An 11,540-nucleotide genomic window follows, 5' to 3' on the forward strand; every position below is an offset into this window, starting at 1 on the left:
ACATCCCCCAACCCCCCCCCCCAACTTAGGATTTTGGCCTAAGTTGGAAATTCAAATAAACCAATGCTTCGAAAAGGATTTACGGGTGAGAAGTTACGGATAATTTGGCTCAAGAGGTTCTCCGCATATGATGCTAAATTAGTTCTATGCAGCACAACCTCAACCCTAACTGGGCACATCGCTGCCTCAATAGCTCTCTCGGTAATCTTAAGCATATCTCTCTCTATCCTAGATGCCCTAGCATCCACAGAACGGGTTAGGTTACCCATCTGGTATGTCAAGGCCTAGGTCAAGGGAGACCGGGATGTAGGGATAGGTGCATAAGAGGTGGAGGGAGTGGTTGAGCTAGAAGGTATAGAAGAAGGCTGAGGAGTACCTGGCGGCTCCACCAAAGGAGCAGGATGAGTATCATCGGCCTCAAGTATAGTAGGATCTACCATTAGAGTGGTGTCTGGTGGTGTCAGCTTTTTCCGAGCTGCATCATCTCTCAAATGATCTGCTCCGATCCTGCGAATGTCGTTGGAAGAGTAAGGGGTGACACGAACATTTGACCTCTCCTGGTAGGGAACTCCGACAGCCTCACACAGTTGTATGATCAAGATTGGGAAGGAGAGAGAAGTCTGCTCCTGATGAGCTCTCATCAACATCTCCTCAGTAATAATGGCTCCGACATGAATCTCCTCCTAGTCAATAATGGTACCAACTAGGATGACCTTTGGGTGCCAAAGGATTGACTCGTTCTGGGATGACATTAAGTTTCTGTTGATGAACTCGAACCAATAACTAGCTCCGATGTTCATATCCTTCTTCTCTATCTTCACTCTGTCAACCATCCATGGAGGGGTAATATCATAAATCAATGGGGTTAACCATCGCTTCAAGGTGTCTAGGTCGTGCTTCATACGCAAATTATACAAGTTGTTGCCCTTTGTGCCGAGGACATCGTTTATTTCACCGACATGGCACTACACTTTCTTTCCTCGAACTTCAACTTCATTCAAGGGTTTTCAGATGACTCCCTCTCTCTTTTTTGGCAAGGCCTTAGCATAGAACTCATAGAAATATCTAACCTAGGTTGGGACATAAAGAGGTCGAGGCCTTGTGAACCTCTCAAATATGTGGAACTTGATGGTGTTCCACATAGCGGGGTAGTAACCCTGTCTAGTGTCTAGCATGAAAAGTCGGTAAGTTAGGTATCACCTAAGTGGATAATCACTTAAATAAGTGAATTTCACCATGCAACTTGGTCTGTCTACGGGTGTATGCTTTGCTAACCCTTACCCTTGACACCAGATTAATTATTCCTTGGTATGTTCAAGCTATTAAATGAGGGTTGGTAACCTCAAATCTCCATTGCATAATTCATTTTCTCATTCGTTACCCCCTTGGTCCTCCGAGTAGGAATAAGGCAACCTCTAACATGGTCCTTCATTAAAAAGTAAGAAAAGTGAAGAAAAAAAAAACATGCATAATCACTATTTAAGAATTACTAGTTATTAGATCTACTTTATTAATTTCTCATGGTTTTCACAATCCTAGTTGTGAATTACTACTCATGCTTGAGTAATCACAATTCATATTAATTTGGTTAAGATAAATCATGAACTTACAATTAGAGTAGGTGAGTTCCAGAATCTTCAGTTGAAATTGCAAAGTAACAATGGATAAACAAGGATATAATATAAACCAATGATTCAAGAATTAAAATAGAAAAGTGTTTCACAACTTAATTCTATTAAAAAAAGCAAACTGTTAAAACTACATAAAATAAATAAGAGACGACTATTTATAGACATCTAATCCTAAATAAAATAAACTAAAAAACATAGAAAAAATAAGATTCGACACTCTTTTAATTTCTATGGCTCGTAGGTGTTTCTACGGATTGTAGACACCTCTCGTGGAAGAATATTTCTCAATATATCTCTAGAGTTTTTCTACAAATAGGTCCTACGACTCGTAGAACTTTGCACGGTTCGTCCTACTCAATTGTAGTCCTAGTAATGGAATCCAAAGTTTTTGATGTTTTCTACGACTTGGATAACTTGTAGAAATTCTTATGGTTCGTAATCCTCTCTCGTGGCTCCATACTTAGATTCAAAAACCTCTAATCCCTTATACGAATCATTCCTACGGCTTATAGAAAAGTTTGTGGCTCGTAGATCGACTCATAGGACTCCAAACTTCAGTTGTTACACCGTAATCTTCAACCAGAACTGTCAAAATCTATTTTCCTGTAAAACATAGATAATTTGCCATAAATGCTTAAAATACATGCAAAACTCAAGTTTAAAGCATTACAAGCAGCATAAATGCGTGGTACATCACTTATGCGTACGACATCTGCATATGACATGATTTGAACTAACACTGGGGAAATGTGTAATTGAGACACTTAAATGGTGTTTGTCATGATTTTTACTTATTTTGGGATCTGAGGGAGCGTGTTGTTGATTTTACTCGAGGAAACTTGTAATTTTGTAAGGAAATACATCATTTGTTTGAGGTTTTTGTTCCAAAGAAATATTCCCTCAGTTTCACAAAAAATAACCTCCTTTCCTTTTTAGTCAGTTTCAAAAAGAATGACCTCTTTCCTTTTTTAGTAACATTTTAATTACTTTTTGCTTTCCACGTGACATGTTTAAGACCACAAGATTAAGGGCAATTTTGTGCATTTGACATAACTTTAATTTAGGACCACAAGATTCAAAAGTCTTTTTAGTCAGTTTAAAAAAGAATGACCTCTTTCCTTTTTTAGTAACATTTTAATTACTTTTTGCTTTCCACGTGACATGTTTAAGACCACAAGATTAAGGGCAATTTTGTGCATTTGACATAACTTTAATTTAGGACCACAAGATTCAAAAGTCTTCTTTATTTACTTAAACTCCGTGCCAAGTCAAACCAGGTCATTCTTTGTGAAACGGAGGGAGTATTTACTTTAAACTCATCGCTTTTACTTACGAGGTCTAATATTTTCGAGAAAAAATACTAATTTTATAAGAGTTTCAGATAGAAAGGAGGTTTACTTTTATACTTCTATGTTAGAGGAAGCACTTCGGGCGTCCCTAGAACCTATTTCAAGTTATATTTTCTTATATTTCATCAGTTGTGAAGTTTAAGGGATCATTCCGAGTGTCTCGATGGATTTCACTAGGCTTTTACTTTTATGCATTGGCTACACGTGCATTGCATCATCTTGCATTATGTGTCTGATTGAGATTTACTTGTTCTGGGTGTCAAATGCTCATTATTTATGTCATCTTCACTGTCAATGTTGGCATGTATGTTTCCAGGTATCTATTGAGTCATAGTCTTAGCACTATCGTGCCTCTTATATTTGTATAGTCACTATCTAAGATCGGTCGGCCTAAGATGTTTACTGAGTAATCTGTATTTTGGTACTCATACTACACATCAACATCTTTTTTTAATGCAGCACCCACTACGAGCCACCCCCGCCGATTCTAGATCTTCCGAGGCCGTCGTTGTTGGATCGTGGTGAGCTCTTGGTGTCCTAAGATTTATTGTTTTTTCTCTTTTGTATTAGCTATGTATTTTGTATTTTGATTAGAAAGAACTGTTGTACATAGTCCTTTTGGTACTTAGATGCTCTTGTACCGGTGACACCATGTCCGAGTTGGTTCTTGTGTATAGTTTGTCTTTCTTGGTCACTCTTAGGCCGCATCTGTATATTTTACACCTTTATGTATATATCTATATTAAGGCCTCATTTGTTGTCTATTTTTCTTCTCAATAATTTTATTTTAGATTGTTCATTTTTATTACTCGTAGTTGAATTTTGGCTTGCCTACTGTGGGTTTATGGTTGGCGCCATCATGGCTCGATTTCGGATCTTGACAATAATGTGTAAGATATTCACAACAGTAAGCAATAATATTGTGATTAATTTGTATTTAAAATATGAAAAAAATCACCAAGTATAACACTAATTTTTGTCTAAAGTTTGATACAAAGATTCATAGTTACGTGCTCTAATTATTTGAACTATGCTCCACACTCTCTTCACTGAATCACAAATTTTATCATCGATAAACTACATAACAAATAAATTTTATACATTTATAATGTTGTTTAATTTGTCTATGTTAAACGTAAGATATTCACAAGTTCAAGTGATGTTATTGCACATTTCCATTTCAACATACAAAAATTCATGGAGTACAATTGTAATTTGTGACTAGAGGTCTGCTTTTGTGATGGCAATATCAAACATAGTTTCCTCATTAATCTTTTTCATGATGCATTCAAATAGTTCTCAAACTTATACTATGTGAATGGTAACAATTCAACGTAAAAAATGAAGCGTCCACAACCTTCAAATCCTGGATCCACCACCGAGTATAATAAGCAATAGTGAAAAGGTATACGAATATCCAAGTCCATTAAGGAAGAATACACTTTCACACTCTTTTTCTTCTTCTTCTTTTCTTGTTTCTCATTTTTTTCCCATTGAATAGAGTGTATTGAACATTATTGACAAATGACACACATGATAGCTTAATTTGAAGCATGAACTTCAGCATCTTAACTTAGATTTCCACTTGTAGCATACTTATCAATTTGAGTGACATCAAGTATTTTGTCCATTCCACTAGGCAAGAGAAACCTAATTAAACATAAGAAATGTGTGATCATTCAAACTGTTAAACGATAAACCAAAAAGATGTTATCTCCTGTATTGAGATTAGCAAACCAAAAATAATAAAAACTGAAAAGAAAACACAAAGAACTATCGGAGTCCACAGAACCCATTGTGTGTCCTTGAGAAATTTAATCCCCTCAAGTACCCGAAGTTGCAGATTAAATCCTCCCAAGATAAAATGGATTAACCATTAAAGAAGTAGCGGTAAAACCCAACAAAAGAAAATAAGGTAGCACAAAAGAACGTACCGGTCTCTTAGAACTTTTGCCATGTATTGGCATCCACCAGGAACTGTGGATTGCATATTAACAGCAATATTTGGATTGTGGATACTTTGTCGAAGGTGAACCCATCCATGTTCCTCATTTCCTTCTGATGAAACTTTGGCCCTGAATATAAGTCAACATTTCTTTAGGTAATGTCCAATAATTTAAGTATATTGTAAATTTTTGTCTTATAATTTATGAGATTAATTATTACCTATACATATAAGCATCAATTGCAGTTGGATCATCATTAGTGTCAACAAGACAACCATCACTTACCCAACAATCTCCACAAGCATCAAGTTCCCATCCTGGTAAACTTCCTTGCTAAAAGGTGAAGAACACACATTTACTTAATATAGTAAATAAAAGTATGCGCGCTCCATATAACAACTTTTAGATGAGATGTACTTTAATATGCATGGTATGAGAGCATACAAAAGACCTGAGTCAAATCTCATTGTCGTCCATTATCAAATGAAGAATCAAATAAATATACTCTCTAACAATTTAAACTTTTTTTTAGATGAGTGAGGTTACACACGTCAACAACTGAGTTAGACAACTTTAAGTTTTTTTTTATATGTGATGAAAGAAAGGAAGTTATATAGACATTCTTTCCCACTCAATTATGTGATATGAAAGCGTTCACATTCTTTCACCAACTAATCAAAAATATACCTCAATATAGGTTCTGAATGCTTCAATGGCTTCAAATGCTTTAGCCTTAGCATATCTAGGCTCAGAAAGGACAACCATTCTAAGTTCCGCCGACTCTAATGGCTCTTCAAGATCTTTTATGAGACTACCAATGCCTTTTTCTGATCCCTCAAGCTTCATTCTTACCATTTCAATGATAATTTTCACAACCATGTAAGCACCTAGAAATCAAAAAGGAACCATGAAAGAAGTATACTTAAAAGGGAAAAAGGACAAATATACCCCCGAATTATCATAAATGGTATGTAGATACTCTCCGTCATACTTTTGGAACATTTGTGTCCCTGACGTCCAAAAACTAGAACATATATACCCTTTATACTAACGGACATACACGTGTCATAATTTTATCCGCTGACCCAATGGATAAGAATGCACCACGTATCCCTATTTAGTCTTCCGTTAGAGTGAATGGTATATAGGTTCTAGTTTTTGGACCGAAGGGGCACCAATGTCCCAAAAGTATGATGGAGGGTATTTGCATACCATTTACGATAGTTCGGGGTATATTTGTCCTTTGTCCCTACTTAAAATAATTGAAAATTAGAAAGTAGTTAATTGTTACCATCATCAAGAAAGTGATTTTCTTTCAAAGCACCATGGCCACTAGTTTCCATCATGAGATGTGTTTCAACACCATCCTTGTTAAGATTGACACCTTTGTCAATGACATTCCTATAACCAACTCGATACAAGCAATGTTGGCCTCCTTTATTTGTAATAAATTTAGTTAAGGCCATACTTGTACGAGCATCAGTGACAATAGTGGTACCAGGATGTTCCTTGAGAACAATTGCAGACATTAGTGCAATGAGCCTGTCACCATTGATAGGATTTCCTTCACTATCTACTACACCACTACGATCAACATCTGTATCAAAAACAATACCGAGATCAGCATTGTTTTCAAGCACAGCGGCTCTTGTTAAGGACATGGCTATTTTGTCCTCTGGGTTAGGGATGTGATTAGGGAACATTCCATCTGGATTTAGGTGGAGAGATCCAAATGTGTCTGCACCAAGCTTGTCTAACACATCCCATGTAAAGAACCCTCCTGATCCATTTCCAGCATTTACAATTATCTGCATTTTCAACCTTTCATCACATAAATAATAGAAAAAACAATTTCACTAGCCACAAATAATGATACAAGTATTTGCATTTTCAACCCTAAAGCTAGCTCATGAAGGGAGGTTTGTCTAAGTCTATATAAGGGGACCAAATTCTTATCTCTCTATCGATGTGGGAAATCTTAACAGCGCACACCCAGACCTCAACTTGAGGGTGAACACTTCTAAATAAGGGCCCCATCATCGGTGGAATAACAAATCAAGATGAGTCTGACTCTGATACTATGTAAAAATATAGCACATAGGCATAACTCAATCCCAAAAGCTAGCTAATGAAGAGAGGTTTGTCTATATAAGCAGAGGCGTATCCAAGATTTCCGCAAGATGGTGCACAATTACAAAACAATGTATCTATTTGATCGGTTTGACTTTTAGGTTTTTAATATGAGCCATTAAATTTTAAAAATTATAGGTCCAAAACATATAATGCTACTAGTTTTAAATTTTAATATACACATTTGATTTAATTATATAAAAATTTTACAGTGCTAATTATTTTAGGAATTTTCAATGTAACACACTTGAAAATTTTGAAAGACTAAAGGAAAAAAAACAAAAGAATAATTAGTTGAAACGCCAAAAGTGTAACCAATAACCACTTAGAGAGGTGTTAGTAAAAGACAAGATAGATATAAGATTTAAATTTATATCCTCACTTAGAGGGGTGCACCCAATCATCATCGTATTATTATATGATACTTTGAACATGGGTTCACACATCTATAATTAAATATTTTATAAAAAATATAGCACTACTATATATGATCTAGAGGGGGGAGCATGGGTTCACGTGAACCCACGGCACCCCCTCTAGATACGCCCCTGTATATAAGGAGACCAAATTTCCATCCATCTACCGAAGTGGGATATCTTAACAGTAGTACTATTGTACACTCCTTAAAATTAATCAAGCCAGTAAATTGAACCAGATCACATTTGAGTAAAGTGAGAATAAAGCTTGATCTAACACATCCCATGTAAAACTCCCTCCTGATCCATTTCCAACATTAACAATTATCTGCCTTTTCAATCTTTGATCACATATATATACTAATTTTTTGACACGTGTGTTGCATGTGATTATCAATTCAGAAAATATATGTTATAGTAAATAGTATTGCCTATTTAGGCGAAGAGCTTAGCACAAAATAATATTGCAGATTCTTTTGTGAATGTTCAATGTGGATTATCATTTATATCTTTTATTCACGCAAACCTATATGAAGATCGTCAATGAAAAATCTTATTAGTTAAATACAATAATGTATATATTTATTTCAATTTGATGAAGTTCAATCATAGTAGTCGTATCTCACTAATATTACGTTATAGATGATATTTGTTGTGTATTTTTCTTGTCATCTAACCAGATGTGCTTTGAACGTGTATTCCACGTTAAACTCTTTAGATGCCATATGAACATGTGAAGAGAACAACTATATTTTATCTTTTAGAACTATTTTTTGTATATTAATTTTTATTTTATCAGTTAAAACATAAAAGATGACGTTCTTGTTGCTGGCTCTCATACTTGACTTCTCGATTGACTGTGTAAATAAATCAAAGATAGTTATCTGACTGTCCATAGTTAACTGATCTTGTTTTTGGCTCTCATATTACACTTTTCGATTGACCAAGTACATAAATCAAAGATAGTTATCTGACTGTCCATAGTTAACTGAGAAAGATTTTCTTTTTTTTACCAGAAAAACTAAAATTAAAATTAAAGAATATATTATATGTGTGAAACCATATATATAATCACCTATTCATCTTACACCCAATAAAGATATAATTCATATACTTGTAAATTATTTCAATTTATTCAACCAAGTATGATTCGTCAAAGGAAAAATAACAACAGCATGTTATCACATATATAGGGGCGGTGTAATAATATGAAAAATTATTGGTCAAAAGTTAATATAAGGAAAGATGAAAGATAGAAATATAATTAATGTAACTATGGAATTCATAATATTATACCTAATAATGTAAAAAAGTGTGAACAACGTTTGCAATAATTAGTAATAACTAAGAGAATTTATAATGTTATAGCTGAAGAATTAACGTGCAATAGCTGAATTTCTAATAAATTTTATACGTACATAAATAAATAGGACTTTTAATTAGTGTTACTATTTTTTTTAGTTATTAGATTTTTATTTAGTGTAGGGACTAAATGTAAATGTTTATTCCATATTACTGAATATAAAATTTATTTTGTAAATAATTAATTTTTAATGATTCATATATATTCACATATTTTCACATTTGTTGTGAGTGTTTTTTCTTTTAAAATAAAAATAACTCGAAATATTTTAAAATAATATATTTTGAAGTTAGAAGACCTTGTTAACTTGATAATACATTTGTGACATATATAATACTTTAATTTAAATAAAAATACCTACCCAAATACAAATATATATTTGCATTAATGAACATATTTATCTTATAATATTATATATCAAATAAAAAATAATAATTAAATTAATACAAACTTCAACTTGCGTTATTACAAGTCATATGAACTTCTCTTCGTCAAAAATACTTATATATCAAGAAATAGTAAATAAGTAAAACAAAAGGACAATGTTTATATAGTAATAATTATTTTGAAGCAAATTTCTTGACAATCTCAATCACATAAGTAGCATTGATAAATAAATTCATTCTTTTGTCTTGAGCATTAAAAAAAAACAAATCATGAAAATTCATTAAATTTTGGAAAAAAAATATTCAGAAGCATATATTACATCACAAGAGAAATTGTTAACAAAAACAAATGAAATTAGACTACATCATGTTAACTTTATATATTGGAACATTACATACTAATGTATATATTAAGCGAAAAAATAATATTTTATAATTAAAATTATTTTCCTCAAGTACTCGAAGTTATGGAATATACCCTATTAGGATAGAATGATTTACTTCATCAGAATAGTGCCCCATAATCCGCTAAACTTCGAACTCACTCGACATCAATAAATCAAAAAAATAATTCTAAATGCAAGAAGAAGAAGAGTAGAAGATTTAAAAAATTAGTGGTTGAAAAATGAGAGGAAGCTCCTCTATTTATAGTCAACAAAGAGTAGTATGACCAAGTGTTTTTTGTGTCTTATCTGAAAAGTCATAACCTTTTCGAGAAGTCACAAACCTTTAGAAAAGTCAAAACTTATTGAAAAAGTCACAATTCATTGGAAAAGACACAACTCATCGAAAAATCACAACCCTTTGAAAAAAGTCACAACTTATCGGAAAAGTCATAACTCATCGAAAAATCCACAACCTAAGTTAGGGATATTATAGTAATTTAACATTCAAGTTAGGAGTTCATGATTTTAAAATTATATATATATATATATATATATATATATACACTTTATCATTTTTGTAAGAGACAACAACAGGTTTTGCAAAATGAAAAAGGTTTGACTGTTTGCGAGATTTGAGAATTACTATTTAACGGTAAAAGAATTAAAAAATAGTAAAAGGGGAATGAAAAAAGTTGAAGTATAGAAATAATAATGTGAGTTCATGTTAGTTATTGGGATATAAATGAAGCAACAAACTAGATAGCTAGCCACATAAGAAAGGATATTACAATTACCTAAAATCTATTTCAATCATCACAACAATTTCCACATTAAAAGATAAAAAAAAATTATTATATTTTCTACCAAAAAAATTCTTTCCAAATTTAGATATTGGGCCCCAAAACAAGCCATTGTTTAGTTCCTTATAGTCTAGCTGGACCTAGTAGTAGTCAGGTGAAGTTGCAACCACATACAAAGATTGTCCACTTTTGAATTGACACACTTATTAAGAAAATAATATAAACATAGTGAGTTTACCATTTTATCCCTATTAATTATGAAGTAGGTGAATTAAAAACTTAAGATTTTCAAAAAGTTTTACCTTTTTTAAAGTAATTAATTGAGGGAAATAATAGGTACAAAAAATTGTCCTTTCTTAATTTGTCAAAATGGACAAGTAATTAAGAACAACTATTAAAACATAAATATACAAGTAATTAGAGACAAGGGAGTACTTTAGTAACAAAGTTGGAAAAGATTCTAGGAAATCAACTTACATCAATAAGATCTAACCAAGGAACAGAGTTTGAAAATACAAAATTAATACTATAATATTGTACCACTCATGATTCTGATCAAACTTCTCTATACCTAGGGATCCATAGTAAAATAAAGTGGCTGAAAGGAAAAATAGGATCTTTGAATACATAGCTATAATCATAATGATTTCTATCAATCCAGCTAGTCATTAATGGGTTGAAGCTATAACTCTGCATGTACATAATTTAATAGATGCATGACTTGACCACTTCTAGAAAAAATTTCCTATGATTTATCCAAATGTACAAAGCCAAGTATAAGTCATTAGATTATTTGGATGTAAGGGGGTATTGTAGGATGTATTATTAATACCTTCTATTTGGAGGTATTAGTAATACATAGGATATAATACCATGGGATAAGTCTATGTAAAGATAAAAATATCTTTCAAATCATTTTAATTATTTTATTTATTTTATGTTTTATATTTGTACTAGTAAATTTATTTATAAATTAGCTTGCAAATTATTTAGAGAGAGTTGTTTGTTACTAAATAAATCCAATACAAATTAATACAATGTATATATATAAATATATTTATTTATTTATTTTTTTTATTTTTTTTTATTTTTTTATTTTTTGAACAATTTATAAAATTGCATACATATTAAAA

At 32.4% G+C, this 11,540-nt stretch overlaps 1 protein-coding gene across 2 annotated transcripts in view; it reads right to left on the bottom strand.

Annotated features, from left to right (window-relative positions):
* Nucleotides 1–4,131: 4,131 nt before the first annotated feature.
* LOC102599849 (phosphomannomutase/phosphoglucomutase) overlaps nucleotides 4,132–11,540 on the bottom strand; it is an 11,217-nt gene continuing 3,808 nt past the window's right edge. Inside the window, exons 3-7 of one of the 2 annotated variants that reach the window (XM_015305492.1) lie at nucleotides 6,218–6,734; nucleotides 5,614–5,813; nucleotides 5,147–5,259; nucleotides 4,915–5,055; nucleotides 4,132–4,630 (exon numbers count right to left, since the gene is read on the bottom strand). In XM_015305492.1, the coding sequence (XP_015160978.1) occupies nucleotides 4,549–4,630; nucleotides 4,915–5,055; nucleotides 5,147–5,259; nucleotides 5,614–5,813; nucleotides 6,218–6,734 (1,053 nt within the window). In that variant the 3' untranslated portion in view covers nucleotides 4,132–4,548. The remainder of the gene's footprint in view (nucleotides 4,631–4,914; nucleotides 5,056–5,146; nucleotides 5,260–5,613; nucleotides 5,814–6,217; nucleotides 6,735–11,540) is intronic. The other variant, XM_006338116.2, reaches the window with a different exon arrangement.

Source organism: Solanum tuberosum, unplaced genomic scaffold (assembly GCF_000226075.1).
Source record: "Solanum tuberosum cultivar DM 1-3 516 R44 unplaced genomic scaffold, SolTub_3.0 scf00003, whole genome shotgun sequence".
Classification (NCBI taxonomy): Eukaryota; Viridiplantae; Streptophyta; class Magnoliopsida; order Solanales; family Solanaceae; genus Solanum; species Solanum tuberosum.